Source organism: Plecotus auritus, assembly GCF_963455305.1.
Source record: "Plecotus auritus genome assembly, chromosome: 11".
Classification (NCBI taxonomy): Eukaryota; Metazoa; Chordata; class Mammalia; order Chiroptera; family Vespertilionidae; genus Plecotus; species Plecotus auritus.
The window spans coordinates 56,498,917-56,516,065 of record NC_137777.1 but is presented as its reverse complement, the minus strand read 5'-3'; the positions used below and the strand labels follow the sequence as shown (position 1 = coordinate 56,516,065).

The window sequence follows — 17,149 nt, the reverse complement described above, 5'->3', positions numbered from 1 at the left end:
AGACGTCATGGTGCACATGGGCTACAATGAAACCTGTCCCCAGGGGTGGCAGCAGGTCTACGGGGCTGACTGCAGGTCCCCCGGGACCTCGGCTCCATCTTCTGCCTCACCCTGCGTGCTTATCTGCGCACGGCTACGTGCTCCCTCATGTTAAGTCATGGGTGACAGCGGCTGCTGTGCACGGACCACACGCAGTTGGCGGCAAGGCCGAGTGTTTAGATCTAGGCAGAATGGAAGACGCAGGGCAATGTTCACTTTACCCATCAGGTGACCACATCATAAAACCAATATGAAGGCCAATTGGAAACCATCAAGATTTAAAATAATTGGAATATTAGAATATGTGTACAGAAAGGGGCAAAACCTTCAAAAGAAAAGACACTTTTTCTCAATTTATTTCTCAAATTGAATCTTTATCCTCGCACTTTAAAAACGATAGGCGTAATAACAGACAACTCACACACTGCTTCCATCTCTCACGTTAGTTTCCATATTCTCAGAGGCACCGCAGGTTAATGTCAAGCTCCAACATGGAGATGGAAATACACATTTTTAGTAAAATATTTAGTTGTCCCAACGCCATCAGTCATTTCTGCTTTTCCTCATTTTTTCACACTGAGGGTGTGGTGCTCCTGAAAGCTTGTGCTTTCACATTTGTCCTGTATCACGCTTTTTGCTGACATTGCTAATAAACATTTTCAGGAAAGTGCATTATTCCTTGTACATTTTTACTTAGTGACATAACCCAATTAACCAAAAAAAAAAAAAAAAAAAAAAAGCCATCCAGCCCGTGTGGCTCAGTGGTTGAATGTCAACCCAGGAACCAAGAGGTCAGGGTTCAATTCCCGGTCAGGGTTCGATTCCTGGTCAGGGAACATGCCAGGGTTGCAGGCTCAATCCCCAGTAGGGGACATGCAGGAGGCAGCCGATTGATGGTTCTCTCTCATCAATGTTGCTATTTCTCTCTCCTTCTCCCTTCCGGTCTCTCTAAAAATCTATAAAACATATTAAAAAAAGGGAAAAGAAAAACGTCGCCCTGGTGGTATTATGCAGCCGTTAAAGAGGATGGGCGAGGCACTGCGTGACCGGACTCGAGGCTGCTCTGGGCACAGAGCAGGCTGCTGCTGCAATGCTGCGAAGAAACGCCTCCCCAGGTGAGGGAAGGAGGAGGCAGGACCAGCACCTGTCCACACCCAGGCTGTCGGCTGAGGTCAGAAATGGAGGTAGAAACACATGTTGAAAGATGAATATTTTTCTTTATATATTTTGTATTGTTTTACCCATGAAACAAGTTTTAAAAGAAGAATTCAATAAATAACATTTAAAAATGTAATCTGGCCCCGCCGGCGTGGCTCAGTGGTTGAGTGTCGACCTAGGAACCAGGAGGTCGCGGTTCGATTCCTGGTCAGGGCACATGCCTGGTTGCGGGCTTGGTCCCCAGGAAGCAGCTGATCAGTGATTCTCTCTCATCATTGATGTTTCTCTCTCTCTCCCTCTCCCTTTCTCTTGACATCAATAAAAATATATTAAAAACAAAAACATATTCTGGACCACAGTCTAATGCACACCCTGTGGGAGAGGATGGAGCTGGACGGCCGGTCAGAAGGCTGTGCGCTCTGCTGAGTGTAGAGAGCGCAGTGCAGACGCCAGACAGCTCACACAAGCCATGCAGAACCCAGAGTGAATGTGAGGAGAGCTTCCATGGACGTGCCGATGCCGACACAATCACTGTGTACAGGAAGCGCACAATATTTCATTGAAAAATAGCTTCAATCGCCACTGCTGGGTGGTGGCTCGGCTGGTGGGAGCATTGTTCCATGCGCCACAAACAGGCTGCAGGTTTGATTCCCAGTCAGGGCACATACCTAGGTTTCTGCTTCGATCCCCAGTCAGGGTGTGAATGGGAGGCAACCAATCGATGTTTCTTCCTCCCTCTCGCTCTCCTCTCCCCTCTCTCTAAAATCAATAAAAATAAATAAGACAAAAAAAATAGCTTCAATTAACCAAAGAGACAAAAATTGAACTATGTAGCAAAATGCATACCTTCTACTATTTTAATTTTAAAAAGACTGTAATGTCATGGAGGAGACTAATATTTACCTGAAGGAGAAACTTCATTAACCTACTAAGACTCACATGGATTTCATAAAAACCATCTGATCAGGGCAAGAGAAATATAAAATACCTTTTAATAAGCTGACTTTTCTTCTTGAAAAAGAGTCCCCTATAAGCTTTTATTTTGAATTAAAGAGTAAGGATGGCGACCGAGAAGCTGGCAGTATTTCCGGGTAGGGCTGGAGGCCCATCTGCTTGTTGTCCTTCAGCTTCTGCACTATGACTCTGGCAAATTCCTCTCCCTGGATGTCAGTGGTGTCCAGTAACTGCCTGACTTTGGCGGTCCTCGTGGGTTTGGTGCTGATGAGTTCATAGTCCTCCTTCATGATCAGGTCCCGGGACAGCAGGGCGTCCAGCGCCTGGTTGAGGCAGGCCTCGGTCATCTGGCTCACGACATCTTCCCTTTTGCTCTGGATCCACTGCTGGGCCACCCCGGGCTGCAATCGCTCTGCACGGAGCCGGGGGACAGGGAAAGGTGAGGACAGACACGTGCAAGGAAGAAAACAAGATGAAAAATAAACGAGGAGGCACAGACCTATGTTTACTGTGACTGTGCTAATATGGAAAACCAATGTTTTGGGGGATGCTGTTAATTTTCAGGAAACATTCAGATATTTGAGTTATCTCTTCTCATCCCTCCTGGAAAAGCAATGCCTTTTTATCTGCTATAAATCGTGGGACAAAACCATTTTCCAGGTTTAAAAAAAATGTGTAAAAGATACCTGCATATTTGTTAGATAAACAAAAGCAACTTTGCCTTTAGTAACGTATATGGTCAACCCTGCGCCCAGCCGCCTTCCCTCCCCAGACCTTGAGGGATCGCCACTGAGCTGTGACCACGCGGCCCCTGATGCTAGGGCTGGAAGTGCTTCCCGAGTGCAGAGTGCACGTGTTTGCCATCTTGGGGAGTGAAGACAGTACCACTGTCCTGGCAGACCTACTGGGCAGAGTGCAGAGCTGAGCGGCATCACTGATGCGTGTCTCGCAGCCAAAATTTACCTGAGTTTCCTTCGGCTGAGAGGGGGTGTACTGCCAAGGAGCACGGGGCAGTCTCCTGGTCACAGAACAGGGCAGTGGGAGCCGCGGACACACCATCCCAGCTGTGGCTGGCCGGGCGGGGAAGCAGGGTGGGGCCCTCCTGAGTTTTTCCTGAAAGACAACATTGCCGCTGGGGAGGGTGTCCCAGCTCCTCCTGCAGCGCTGTCAGCATGGGTCACATGGGGGGGGGGCAGCAGTGTCCACTGTGCTGCTGCTCGCGCTGCGTGCACACCTGGCTTGGAAGTAAACGCTCTTGAGATCAGGAGGGCTTACACCGAATGCTTTACCAGACTCTCCCTGTCTGTCTGTCCCATGTAAGTGATACATCATGGGATCTTACTTCTCTCGTCGCCCCCTCCCTCCTCTGCATCTCCGCAGTTTGAACTGTCCTCTAACTCGGTGTGTGACGTGTTTCCTATGCTCTCGTTACCCAGTCACCGCAGGGTCTCAGCGGTCACCTCTCTTCCCAAGTCCGCGTAATTACCTTTTCTGACTTCATGGAACCTTGGTCTCCCATTTTAAGCAGCCAACTGGACATCACCCTCATGCACATTGCTGAACGCCTCATTAAAAACATTAAAACTTAATACTCATCTTAACTTTAAACCTGTCTTAGTCATTAGCACCAACGCTCTCCCAGTCCCGGCTTCTCTGTCCCTCCTGCCAGAGGAGGGGCCTCACCCTATTGGGGACCACACCCGCCCCCTCCTGTGCTCTGATCAGGCCTCCTAGCACCCGTGCTGTGGCTGTGCCACAGCAACAGATCAAGTCTCCCAGCTGTCCCCCACCTCGTCTCCTTGCTCTCCCCAAATAGACTAGAGTCTGGCCAGGACGACTCTTCCTACAGCAAAGGACTTCACCCTGTCACTCCCTTGCTGGCTCCCCACCCAAGGGAAAGCCAGATAGCGCAGCCTGGTCAGCCTCACCACACCTGGCCTCCCTGTCCGTGCGCCCGGCAAACCCGAGCCCTGATGCGCCCTGATGCTGTCGCTCGGCCTGGAATGCCCACCCTGCGTAACAACGGGTCCAGCCTCCGCCAGCAAGTTCTTGGTGATGGCAGAGCCGAGCAGAGCGACATGAAAACACGGATCAAAACACCTGCTCCCAGCGCGGACGTGCAGCTCCTGACCATGGGACCCAGAGTCCCTTAAGCTGCTGGGAAGACGCGCTCCCCCATCCACAGCTCCGTCACCTCCCCTGCACCCCCTGCGGCCACACTGTGCGCACGCAGACACACTGCTCCTCTTTCTCACAGAGACTGTTCCGTATTTCCCTGTACTGCCCAGCAGCATGCCTTTCACACGTGAAGGGGTCTCTTGAACATCCCAGGACTGGACTGTCTGTCCCTTTTGAACATGCGCCATGGATGCAAATGGGAGATGCGTGCCATACAAACCAGGATTGTTTGCCAAGAACATCAGCTTGAAAGAAAATGGAAAACTGTAAGCTGTACCGACTACAAACCGTACGTACTAGATGCAAAGCCACTGTGCTGAGTCGCGGACAGGAACCCGGCGGCTCCAGGAGAACTGCTGCATTCATGATGCTGAAAAGACCCACACGATTCCTGGGGTAAAGAGGGACGCACGGTTTAGGTTAAAGAAAATCATTTAAAAGTTACACAGCTTTAATTTCTAAACAGTTCTTGCTTGTGGCTTATTATAAACAAAGAATCAAAACGACGGTTATACCTTACAAAGTAAAAAGCCACATATATCAAATAAATAAAAAAACCTGATTTTTAAAATCAACTTAAATTAGGGGGTGTACAATAATTAAATATATTAGAAATCATAACTTCCCCAGTATTTGCTATATGATTTTAGAGACTCTGTACAGTCGATGAGAAATCTGAAATCTGTACCTCTGGTTACCTAAGCAGGTGCCTCCTCTCTGCCCACAGCCCCACCCCCACGGGGCCCACAGAAGTGGCAGAGTTACGGATGCGCCTCGACCAGGCTTCCACCCTCGGGCGCCGGGCTTTCCCGGTGCTATCTGTCCTCTCTGTCTACAGTGTGCCTGTGGGGCTCTGAGAGCAGGAGCTGGTTTGGGAAGCAGATCTAAAGCCCATGTGCTGTGCGGCAGCGCTCATTTTGGTCTTTTCTGACTCTGTAAAGTGAACATGTGTGTTCTTAAGTGACCGATGCAGTAAGCCGGGTGAGTGCCTCTCAGACCTTCCTCGCGCACAGCATCACCATGGCGCCCTCCTTCCGCTCCTCCCGGGAGAAGGAAGGACAGACAGACGGACAGTGCAGAGCTCGGTCAGGACGGGCCCAGCACCACCGGAGCAACGGCCCCCACGCCGACCCGCGGTGGACACAGCGCGCCACACAGGCCGAGGGCTGGCTGGGCGAGGACAGGGACTGGATGAGGGATTTCCAGCCGGGCGCGGCCCTGCGCCATGGGCAGATCCCAGGACCTCCCCAGGACGCAGATGGGATGACCTTCCCTATTCTTCTTGCATTTTGAGTTTATCAGCCTAAGCTGTGTTTACCTCTTGTGGACCGTGACTTAGAGAGAGGTTCAGAGACGCCTCCGATTTCTTGTCACCTAAGCGGACAGCACTCAGGGCGCTCTGCACCTGGAGCGGACACATACATGTGCTTCAACTGGAGTAACAATTCACATGAGTAAAATTCTCAAACAAATCAGCTTATCCTAAATGGTGATCTTTGTTTTCAACAATTTCTTTATGAAAATCCTTAAATTTATATTCTGTTCCTGGCCCTGCGTGGGCTGGCTGTGTGGGTGCTGTGTCACTGACATTCACGCACCTCTGTGATCTTACCAGTGCGATGGCAACGAGATTCCTGTCCTACGAGTTTCACAGTACTGATATAAGGATTTAAAATATATATCTTTTTTATTGATTTCAGAGAGGAAGGGAGAGGGAGAGAGAGAAACATCAATGATGGAAGAGAATCACTGATTGGCTGCTTCCTACACATCCCCTACTGGGGATTGAGCCTGGAACCAGGGCAGGTGCCATGACCAGGAACTGAACCATGATCTCCTGGTTCATAGGTTGACGCTCAACCACTGAGGCACACCGGCCACGCAATATAAAATTTTTTTAAAAAATGAAAGAATAACTATGACAACTCTAAGTGAAAACAATACAGTAAGTTAAGAACAATGATGAAAGTGATTCTATTATTAAATGACTAGAGGCCCGGTGCATGAAATTTGTGCATGGGGGGGGTGGCGTTCCCCTCAGCCCAGACTGTGCCCTCTCACAGTCCGGGAGCCCTCGGGGGATGTCTGACTGACGGCTTAGGCCCGCTCAGTCAGACATCCTTAGCGCTGCCGCGGAGGTGTGACAAGCTCCTGCCACCACTGCTGCGCTTGCCAGCCATGAGCCTGGCTTCTGGTTGAGCAGTGCTCCCCCTGTCAGAGCGCACTGACCACCAGGGGGCAGCTCCTGCATTGAGCGTCTGCCCCCTGGTGGTCAGTGTGCGTCATAGTGACCGGTCATTCCGCCATTCGATCGATTTGCATATTAGCCTTTTATTATATAGGATATTCAAGTACTTAAAATTATATAACTTAAAGTACTTTATTTAAAAAGCCAAAACTTCTAAAAATTAACAGTTTTAAATATAGATCCTAATATGAGTTGTTTGGGGACAAAGGAACTGGAATGGTTCTTTTCTATTTTAAAACCAAGAAAGCAGATCCTTCTGTCCACCTTGCTTAGAAAAAGAGAAAGTTATGAGGAAAGAAAAGAGAACTGAAAAGATAAAGCAAAAGAAATGTTATTGAGTTTGTATCTACTAAGAAGTGGAGAAAATGGAATGTTCTGGAAAACACTGTCCCTACTTAGAAGTGGATAAGTCAGTAAAAAGTTATCAGAAGAATTAACACAGTTTCTCTTTAGTTCCTTAGAACACTCAGGCACTAACTAGCATTGTCCCATCAATTCTTAGCTTGGTTAAGGGAAACCGTTTCCTTTATGCGTGTCCCTTCTACATCACAGGCTGTGTCAATCAATCCTGCAAACGGGATCATATCGCATTTCAAAGGCAACATAAGGAACCCGACAAGTGCTGAACTGTGCTTCTCTGCCCCCGAGGGACTACAGTGGCTTTTTACACAACTTTAATGTTGAGAAAACCCTGCAGTGTTGGGTCCCTTCAGTTCTTCTCATCTGCCAGAGCCAGGAAGACAACTGCCCTGGATCCACATCAACAGAGATGGGTCTACGCAACATCAAGTGATAGGATGACAAAACCAAAAAGCAATTTAAAAAATAAACATCTTGTGTATTAATCCTCAAATAATACACAAAACAAAATGCACTTAATAAAAATCCTACAGCTTAACTTACTATAAGTCACAGAGAAGCCCCAGGACACTGGACAAGAGGAGTGTAAGGACCCAGACATCGATCACTCTGAAGGCTTTAGGGAAACACGTGTGGATTAAAAAGCTGATTTAGGGAAGTCATTGTACACACTGGCATTCATGACATGTGTTTTTTTTTTTTTCCTTTCTGTCTTATTTCTTTTCTTTCCTCTCTTTTTTTCCTTTATTGTTGAAAGTATTACAGATGCCCACTTTGTTTTTAAAAAAATATATCTTTATTGATTTCAGAAAGGAAGGGAGAGGGAGAGAGAGATAGAAACACCAATGATGAGAGGGAATCATTGATCAGCTGCCTTTTGCATGTCTCACACTGGGGATTGAGCCCTGACCAGGAATTGAACCATGACCTCCTGGTTCATAGGTCGATGCTGAACCCGAGTCACCCGGCTGGGCATGTGTGTTTGGTTTTTCCACTGAACTCCTCCGCCCCGCACCCGCCCCTCCCAGGCCTTCACCACTCTACTGTCTGTGTCCACAGTGCATGTAAGTTCTCTGGTTGATCACACCCCACCCACGCACCCAGCCCGCCTTCCCTCTGAAACACGTCAGCCTGTTTCATGCTTCCAGGTCTCTGGATCTATTTTGTTCATCAGTTTATTTTGTTCATAAGATTCCACATCTGAGTGAGATCATGTGGTACTTGTCTTTCTCTGACTGGCTCATTTCACTTAGCATGATGCTCTCCAGGCCCATCCTTAAAAGATAAGAGTTCTTTCTTTGTTACTAGCTGCATAGTATTCCATGGTGTAAATTACCACAGTTCTTTTATCCACTCATCTGCTGATGGGCACTTGGGCTGTTTCCAAATCTTAGCTATGGTGAATTGTGCTGCTATGAACATAGGGGTGCATATATCCTTTCTGATTGATGTTTCTGTTTTCTTGGGATATAGATCACTGGGTCAAATGGCAGTTCCATTTTTAATTTTTTGAGGAGACTCTATAGTGTTTTCCACAGTGGCTGCACCAGTCTGCATTCCCACCAGCAGTGTAAGAGGGTTTCCTTTTCTCTATATCCTTGCCAGCACTTTGTCATCTGTTGATGTTAGCTAATCTGACAGGTGTGAGGTGGTACCTCATTGTCATCTCTCTGATAATTAGTGACTTTGAGCATTTTTTCGTATGTCTCTCAGCCATCTGTATGTCCACTTTGGAGAAGTGTCATGATACATTTTATATTAAAATGTAATATACAGGAGTTCTGGAAATGCCTGGAATCTGGAGGTGGCCATCTGAATGGCATGGAAAAGCCCTTCAGTGACAGAAGGACAGCATTTATAATCTCTGATAAACTCCGCCCCAATACTGTAGCCCTATACTTGTGAAAAGTACACAGGTAAGAATTACAAACTAAACTGAAAGTCATAGTTGTTTAAAGTCTGATTTCCAGCATTTCATTTAGCAATTATTTACCTTGGTTTTCTTTAGTTGCAAAACAGCTTCAAGAAAAGTTATCTCTTCATATGTTCTCAGGACTGGCTCAAGTTCTATTAAACATTCTAAATAAGAAAAAAATTAGAGTTCAGATTGCATCTAGTCATTAAATTGAATAATATAAATGCTAATATTTAACTGATAAGGTCCTAAGTCAATTTCCCCCACTAATGACAATTAACTGTCTTAACAGCCTTTATTACAGGCATAAAGATATCATATATACACCATAAACAAAAGTAAACTTAAAATGGATTAAACTTAGTAAGGGGTTAATATCCAAAATATACAGTATAAGGAACACATACAACTTAACACGATCCATCTGAAAAATGGGCAGAGACCCTGCACAGACATTTCTCCAAAGAGGACATACAGATGACTAATAGAAACATGAAAGATCCGTAGCATCACTAATCACCATGGAAATGCAAATTAAAACCACAATGAGGCATCACCTCACACCTGTCAATGTTGATCATCAATAATCAACAAATAGCAAAAAAGAAAAAGAAAAAAATCAACATATAGGAAGTGCTGGTGAGGATGTGGAGAAAAGGGAACCCTTGTGCACCGTTGGTGGGACTGGAAATTGGTGCAGCCCTGTGGAAAGCAATATGGAGGTTCCTCAAATAATTAAAAATAGAACTTCCATATGACTCAGCAATCCCACTTCTAACATTTATCCAAAGAAAACAAGAACACAAACCTGAAAAGATATGTGCACTCCTGTGTTCACTGCAACATTGTTTACAACAGCCCTGACATGGGAGCTGACCGGGGATCAGGCTGCGGCACACTTCCCAATGGAATGCACAGACCGGCCATACAAAGCAAGGAAATCGTGCCATCTGAGGCAACATGGATGGACCTAGGGGGTGTTATGCTAAGTGAAACAGGTAAGACAGAGAAAGACAGATGCCATATGATTTCATTTATATGGGGACTCTAGAAACAAAACAGACTCATAGATACAGAGAACTAACGGATGGTTGCGAAAGGGGAGGGGAGTAGAGAGATGGAAAAAATAAGATAGACATCTAGATCAATGGAACAGAAACAGAACTGAGAGTCTAAAGTTAAATCCTTCCAATTATGGTCAACTGTTTTTTGACAAAATTGAAAAGGACATTTAACGGGGACGGGATAGTCATTCCCACCAATGGTGCTGGGACAGTCGGAGAGCCACATGGACACACATAAACTTGCTCTTCCCCTCACACCAGATGTGGACTTACCCTGAAACGGAACAAGCACTGAAGTAGAAACAGAGGAGAGAGTCTTCATGCCCTGGGTTAGGCAAAGAATTCTTAGACATGACATAAAAAAACAGGGTCCATGCAAAATCGACAACTGAACTTCAAAATATTGAAAACTTTTATACTTCAAGAGACACTATTAAGAAAAGTGAAATACTAGCCACAGACTGATAGACCACTTCTGCATGTCCCGTGTCTGCTGAAGGACTTGCGTCTAGAATATACAAAGAACGCTGGGCGACTTAATCAGACAAATGACCCAATTTAAAATGGGCAAAAAGTTAAATTTCACCAAAGGGGAGATACAAATGAGTAAAAGCGCATGGAAATAGGTTTAACATCAGTCATTAGGAAATGCAAATTAAAACGACAATGAGATAGCACTCCATACCCACGAAAAGAACTGCAATTAAAGTGCAGACAGCAGCAAGTGTTGACAGCAATGCAGACACAACCTCATGCCTGCTGATGGGAACGCAAATGATGCAGCCACTGTGGAAAACAGTTTGGCAGCTTTTAAAAAATGGCAGACAAATTTATCATAAACTGAGCAATTTCACTCATAGGTAGTTACTGAGAGCAATGGAAACACATTCACACAGATCGGCAGGTGAGAAGTCACAGCAGCAATGTTCCCAGTGGCCCACTCGTGGGGACACTCAGAATTACCATCATCACTCAGAGGAAATGAACCTGCTGCTTGAGGGAGAGGCCAGCGCTCCCGACAGAAAACTGAGCGCCACACAGAGGTGGTGGACAGGGCCACACAGGAAGTGTCACTCACACGGAGGTGGTGGACAGGGCCATGGCGGGCCTGCGGCACCCGGCAGAGTATGGAGCAAGGAGACGAGGACCTGGATGGGGGCTGAGGCTCTCTGACAGAAGTTGAGGGGAGGAAGAGAAATGATGAAGGAGGAGATGTATTCTCTTGTGTCTTGAAACCACCAGAGGAGAAGACATCAGGATGATCATCTAAGATAGCAACTCCCGAGCGTTTAGGGTTCGGGACTCTTCAAAATTACCCAGCATCCCAAGAGCTTTTGCACATGTGGCCATGTCTCCTGATATTTAGTATATGAGAAATTAAAACAGAAAAGCTTAAAACAAGAGTATATGAGAACACATTGTGTTATCTGTTAGAGCAATGATACCATCACACCTTGTTTAGCTTCTGCAAAATCCACTCTTGAAGGATGAGTAAAAAGGGAAGCGTGTCCTGTATTTATTATTTTGAAAACAGTGTTGGTTCTGAGAACCCGAGTCTCGGGGAGCAACCCCTGGAGCCCCGCCCCTCAAGACAGTGGGTGCCTCAGTGGGAAAGTTCAGATCTTTCAGAAGCAGTTTTAGCGCCCAGTTTGGGCCATTGATTAAGAGAAACCAGGGCCCTGGCTGATTTGGCTCCGTGGATAGAGCATCAGCCTGCGCACCGAAGGGTCCCGGGTTTGATCCTGGTTAAAGGCACGGACCTCGGTTGCAGGCTCCTCTCTGGTCTGGGCCCTGGTCGGGTGCGTGCAGGAGGCAATCAATCGATGTGTTTCTCTCACATCGATATTTCTGTCTTTCTCTCTTCCACTCTCTCTAAAAATGAAAAATATCCTCAATAACGATTAAAAACAATAAAATAAAATAAAGAGAAACCAGGGACTTCCACTTGGCCAAGATGGAACAGGGACCGATTTACCCTCCTCCCTGAAAAAACCAAAAAGGCCAGACAAAATATATGAAAGAGTGGGTTTTTAAAAAATATATTTTTATTGATTTCAGAGAGGAAGGGAAAGGGAGAGAGAGATAGAAACACCAATGATGAGAGAGAATCACTGATCGGCTGCCTCCTGCACGCCCCCTACCAGGGATCGAGCCCACAACCTGGACATGTGCCCCAACTGGGAATCGAACCATGACTTCTTGGTTCATGGGTTGATGCTCAACCACTGAGACACACCGGCCATGCAAAAGAGTGGTTTTTAAGACAGCGGCTATCGGGCAACAAAGGACAATGATCGGAGAATGAGGGAGCCTTAGGACTGCAGGCTTACTGCCTTGAGAGGGACCTGCGTGAGGCGGAGCCTGGGGACAGGCAGACAGTTCACAGGCAGAGAGGAACAGCACACAGAAGGCCAGAGATGCTCGCGGGCTCCTCTGGGGGCCAGAGCACTGACCCATGGGGGTGCGGGAGTCAGTTAGCCATCACCCAGTCGTCAGGAGCAACGGGAAACCCAGGAGGTGCGTGGAGAAGTGGGTGCTGCTGGCGCATGATCGGCAGGAGAGCCAGGCTTTCAGGGAATGGGAAGAAGTAACTGCTTCGAAGGGCACTGGGGACAAGGGAGGTGCGTGCCCTCCCACAGCTGTGGGAGGTAAGAGACACTGTGAGCCCGTTATCTTAGCAGCTTCCGGCTTTTACTACAATGCTGATGAGCACTGGACAGAAGTTTTGAATGGCAAATATATTTCATTGCTTATTTGGAATGAATATGCCAAGTGTGTGGCTGTCCCTTTATTTTTTATAAATCTTTGAAATGTAAAAATTTTCAATTTCTGGGAAGGCCAAGTCTCAGTTCTTCCATGGATCTTGCCTGGGTCTCACCCTAGAGCTCTGCCCCGAGGTCATGCAGGGGTCAGTCAGGCCTTCTCCTGTGCCTGCACTGCCTGAGGTCCGCTCTGCCTCCCGGGCAGATCTCAACTGGCCTCATTTCCTGTCTGCAGGACCAGCACTGGCTGGGAAAGTCTCCTGGCTGGTCTCTGCCTCAGGCCACACAGCAGCAGAAGTGACTTCTAAACTCACAGTGGATCAGCTGTCCATGAGACACCCCTCCATGGCTCCCCACTTCCTGGGAACAGTCAATCCTTCATGACAGCGGCAGCCACTCCTCCCTTCTCCACGCGCATCCCATGTGACGCCCTTCCCTTTTCCTCCAGGACGTGGACTTCCTCTCCAGCCGCTCAGCCTGGCTGTGTTCTCTGCCTGGAACACGCTGTCTTCAGCGTTAAGAGGGCTGCCTCCTTTTCAAGCTTCGAATTTCACTTCTAAGTAAGAGGCTCTCGTTCCCCTCCCTCACCTCCTGCCACCTGCTCACTGCCTTGCAGGACTTGAACAATGTCTGGCTTGGTTATTTATTTGTTTGTTTTTTTCTCTGCTTTCAGCCAGGATGTGCTTCCGGGACTGAGCTACTTAGTCACGGTCACTACTCTGTTCCCCAAGCACCACCTCAGCGCGTGCACCAGGCAGGCGCTCAGGAAGGACCTGAGGCTTCAGGAATGGATGATTGTCCCTTTCAGAGTTCTTTTCTATTAGGAGTCTCAGTTCCGCTCTAGCAGCAGTGACCCTTGTATAAATGCCGTGACTAACAAGAGGGGAGAAAATAAAAACAGTAACTTTGAGTTGGCTATCTCACTTGTGAAACTTTTTAAGGAATATTTATTCACAGTATCTGAACTGCTTGTAACTCAGGGTCCAGGTCAGGGGTGACTCACTGAGGAAGGATGGCCGTTCATCCGGGTTCTGTGCCCATCCGCCTTCGATGAGCGAGACCATCCGTGCTCGATGGGGAGTCCCAGGGGGCAGGCTCTCTTCGCTGGTGTCGGGTCGGTGTCCTTGTGACACACTGTACATAATTTGTAAAGGGTTGGTGACGTCTATCGAAACAAATATACGCCATTCATGAGAATTTTTATGATCCAATATGCTAAATGCATTCTAAAACCCACCAAGTGAAAATGAGGGACCCTTAAAGTCTTAGGACTAATTCACGCCCTTTCTGCTAAAGAAACAGGTGCATCCCAGCCATCGCGGGCTTGCCTGGCTCCTCGGCGGAGTGTGAAGCATTGCTGCACTGCGCTGGGCGTGGGACTGATCTGGGCAGTAGGCTGTGAGCAGCGCTGAGCTGAGCTGAACTTATTAGACCCAGGAAGGGCTACAGCAAGCATGTCAAATTCACAGCCTGTGGGCCACATGCGGCCCACAACGAATATTTTTGCAGCCCAGCCAATATAATGGTATGCAAGAAACGTTTTAATAACTTAATTTTTACAATATCCTGTTATACATAATCTATAATAATAAAAGTATAATATGCAAATCAACCGAATGATTGAACAGCAGAATGACCATCTGGTCTACCTTCCGGACCACCACACTGACATGCACTGGCGCCAGGCCAGTCGAGGCGGGTACAATGCGATTGGTTGGGGGCCCCCACCATCGCCCTGCAGAGGGAGGCCCAGGCCACTGGCCAGTGGGGCAATCGATCAGGAGGGGTGGGGGAGGAGGGCTCCGCGATCGCCCTGCAGAGGGAGGCCCAGGCCAGCCAAGTGATCATACCCCACGCCTGCTGCCCGCAGAGGGAGGCAACCAGTGGTGGGAGCGGGGGTGGGGGGGGGGGTGGCGGGCAGTGCCGCACAGATGGCAAGCAGTGGCAGCGGCAGAGGTGGGGCCAGCTGCTGGCAGCTGGGGAAGGAAAGCCCCGATAGGCCCTGATCGCCAGCGAGGCCTAGGGACCCTACCTGTGGGGTCCCGGATTGCGAGAGGGCGCAGGCTGGGCTGAGGGACACCCCCCTACCCCCCACCGTGCACGAATTTTGTGCACTGGGCCTCTAGTTATTAATAATGAACTACAACGTTCGCTAATGACTGATTACTATAATGGTGTTGCATTCATTTCCCTTATGCGCCTTACTAGTAGGTGCACCATTTCTCTCTACTAATACCAGCAGCAAATATTTTAGCAGCTGATTGCCACATCATTGGTCTTGGACTGACTTGTTTGGTGTGCACAACAGGAAATATTTTGCTTTTGGAGAATAGGTTTATTTGGGTTATGCTTATTAATTTGTACAGTTATTCAGTGTCTGGTAAGTTAATGTTCAAGAAAAAATATTAATTTTTATTAAAATATTCTATAATTTTATGTTAATGATGACTCATTTATTTTAGCCCTTTGTATTCAGCATGTCTCCATTGAAATAAACCTACATTTTTATGAAAATTAAAGCTTTTGTTTTTTTTGCGGCCCACATACACGTAAACCTTGTTCATTTGGCCCATGTTAGCCTTTGAGTTTGAAATGCTTGGGCTACAGCAACTAACATCCAATGTAACTGAGAAATACTGTTTTGTTTTGTAAGCTGGTGAGACCCTGAGGTTGTCTGCTGCACAGCAAGTGACTTATATAAACTTCAAAATAAGAAATGGTCCCAGCCAGCAGCTCAGTGGTTAGAGCATCAGCTATTTCTCCATGGGGTCGCGGGTTTTAAAAAATATATATATTTTCATTTATTTCAGAGAGGAAGGGAGAGAAAGAGAGAGAGAGATGGAAACTTCAATGATAAGAAAAATCACTGATTGGCTGCCTCCTGCACACTCCATACTGAGGATCGAGCCCACAACCCCAGCATGTACTCTGACGAGGAACTGAACCGTGACCTCCTGGGTCATAGCTCAACCACTGAACCACGCCAGCTAGGCAGGGTCACAGGTTTGATTCCAGGTCAAAGGCACGTGCCTGGGTTGTGGGTTTGCTCCCTGTTGCCAATCGTGGCTCATGTGGGAGGCAACCATTCGATGAGTCTCTCTCACATCGATGTTTCTGTCTCTCTACCTCCCTCCCCCCTCCTTCCTTTCCTCTCTCTGAAAAAGCAATGAAAAAGATATCCTCCCATAAAGGTTAACAAAAAAAATATTAAGAAATAATCTTTTCAGAAAGAATTATTCTTTAGTGTTTCCTGGTCTTTATATGGGAGCACTAATTAATTTTTCATATGAACAGTTTTATAGCTGGAATGAATCTTAGGAATAGGAATTACAAATTTTCATTTTACAGAGAACAAACTAAAGGCTCAAGAAATTTAACAGCTTGATGATCGAACTAATTACTATTGGAGCAAGAATGAGAATCTAATTTCCTGACCCTGAACCTAGTAGCTGCTCACTGTACACTGGATTCCCGGTGAGTTGTTCTGTCTTTTTTAGTGTGTTTTCCACAGAATGAACGGTGGGCAGACTTAATGCAGACGAGCCGTAGAGATTCTGCATGTGGCCTACCAGCAGGACATCACTGAGGAGGAGGTCAGCGCACACTCACCCTCAAAAGGCTGTTTTCTGGATAAGACTTCCCACATGATGACTGCATAGCTGTTGAATATAAAATGTACATAGTAGATTACAAAGCAGCCCTGCATGGTTAACTGTAACACCAAATCTAAAAGCTGACTGTGGAGATACTGTTTTTGAAAGGGACAAGGTAGTGAGCTGCTGTATTAAGAATCAGCATATACAACCAAGATGATGAATATTCAGTTTGTTTTGAAAGGGAATTAATCTTGCCCTGGCCAGTTTGGCTCAGTGGATAGAGCATCACCCTGCAGACCAAAGGATCCCGGGTTTGATTCCGGTCAAGGGCACACACCTCAGTTGCAGGCTCTTCCTGGCTGGGCCCTGGTTGGGGCATGTGCAGGAGACAACCAATTGATGTGTTTCTCTCACATCGATATTTCTCCGTCTATTCCACTCTCCCTAAAAATCAATGGAAAAATATCCTTGGGTACGGATTTAAAAAAAAGAAAAAAAGAAAGGGAATTAATCTTAATTTGAAAAATTAGGAAGTTACTGTTATAAAAACTTGAAGTTATATGCATAAATAACTTATGGATCATTTAATAATCATTATTAAATACTTAGATTAGCTATACCCCCTAATTATAGGATTTTATTATTCACACAAAATAGAGAGCAATAAAAAAGGCTGTTCTTTTTGTATGGACTTTGTTCTGCCTTCTTGGGTAGTGTCCCCTCCCCCACCTACATCAAAGTCACATTTTAGTGATAAAACCCTGGAGCATTACATTATAAATGGACAGGACAATAGATGTGCTTCAAATGTTTTCAAGGATCTCAATGTGGCTTAAAGCAAGGCATCGTTAAATTCAGAAACACTTGTCACCGTG

At 46.7% G+C, this 17,149-nt stretch overlaps 1 protein-coding gene across 1 annotated transcript in view; it reads right to left on the bottom strand.

The window, feature by feature from the left end:
* Positions 1-424: 424 nt before the first annotated feature.
* Positions 425-17,149, bottom strand: part of RIPK2 (receptor interacting serine/threonine kinase 2) — a 35,616-nt gene continuing 18,891 nt past the window's right edge. Inside the window, 8 exon segments of the mRNA XM_080647111.1 lie at positions 425-2,251; positions 2,253-2,563; positions 3,115-3,264; positions 4,627-4,720; positions 5,648-5,734; positions 8,931-9,016; positions 13,682-13,843; positions 16,288-16,337. Of these exon segments, the coding sequence (XP_080503237.1) occupies positions 2,225-2,251; positions 2,253-2,563; positions 3,115-3,264; positions 4,627-4,720; positions 5,648-5,734; positions 8,931-9,016; positions 13,682-13,843; positions 16,288-16,337 (967 nt within the window). The 3' untranslated portion in view covers positions 425-2,224.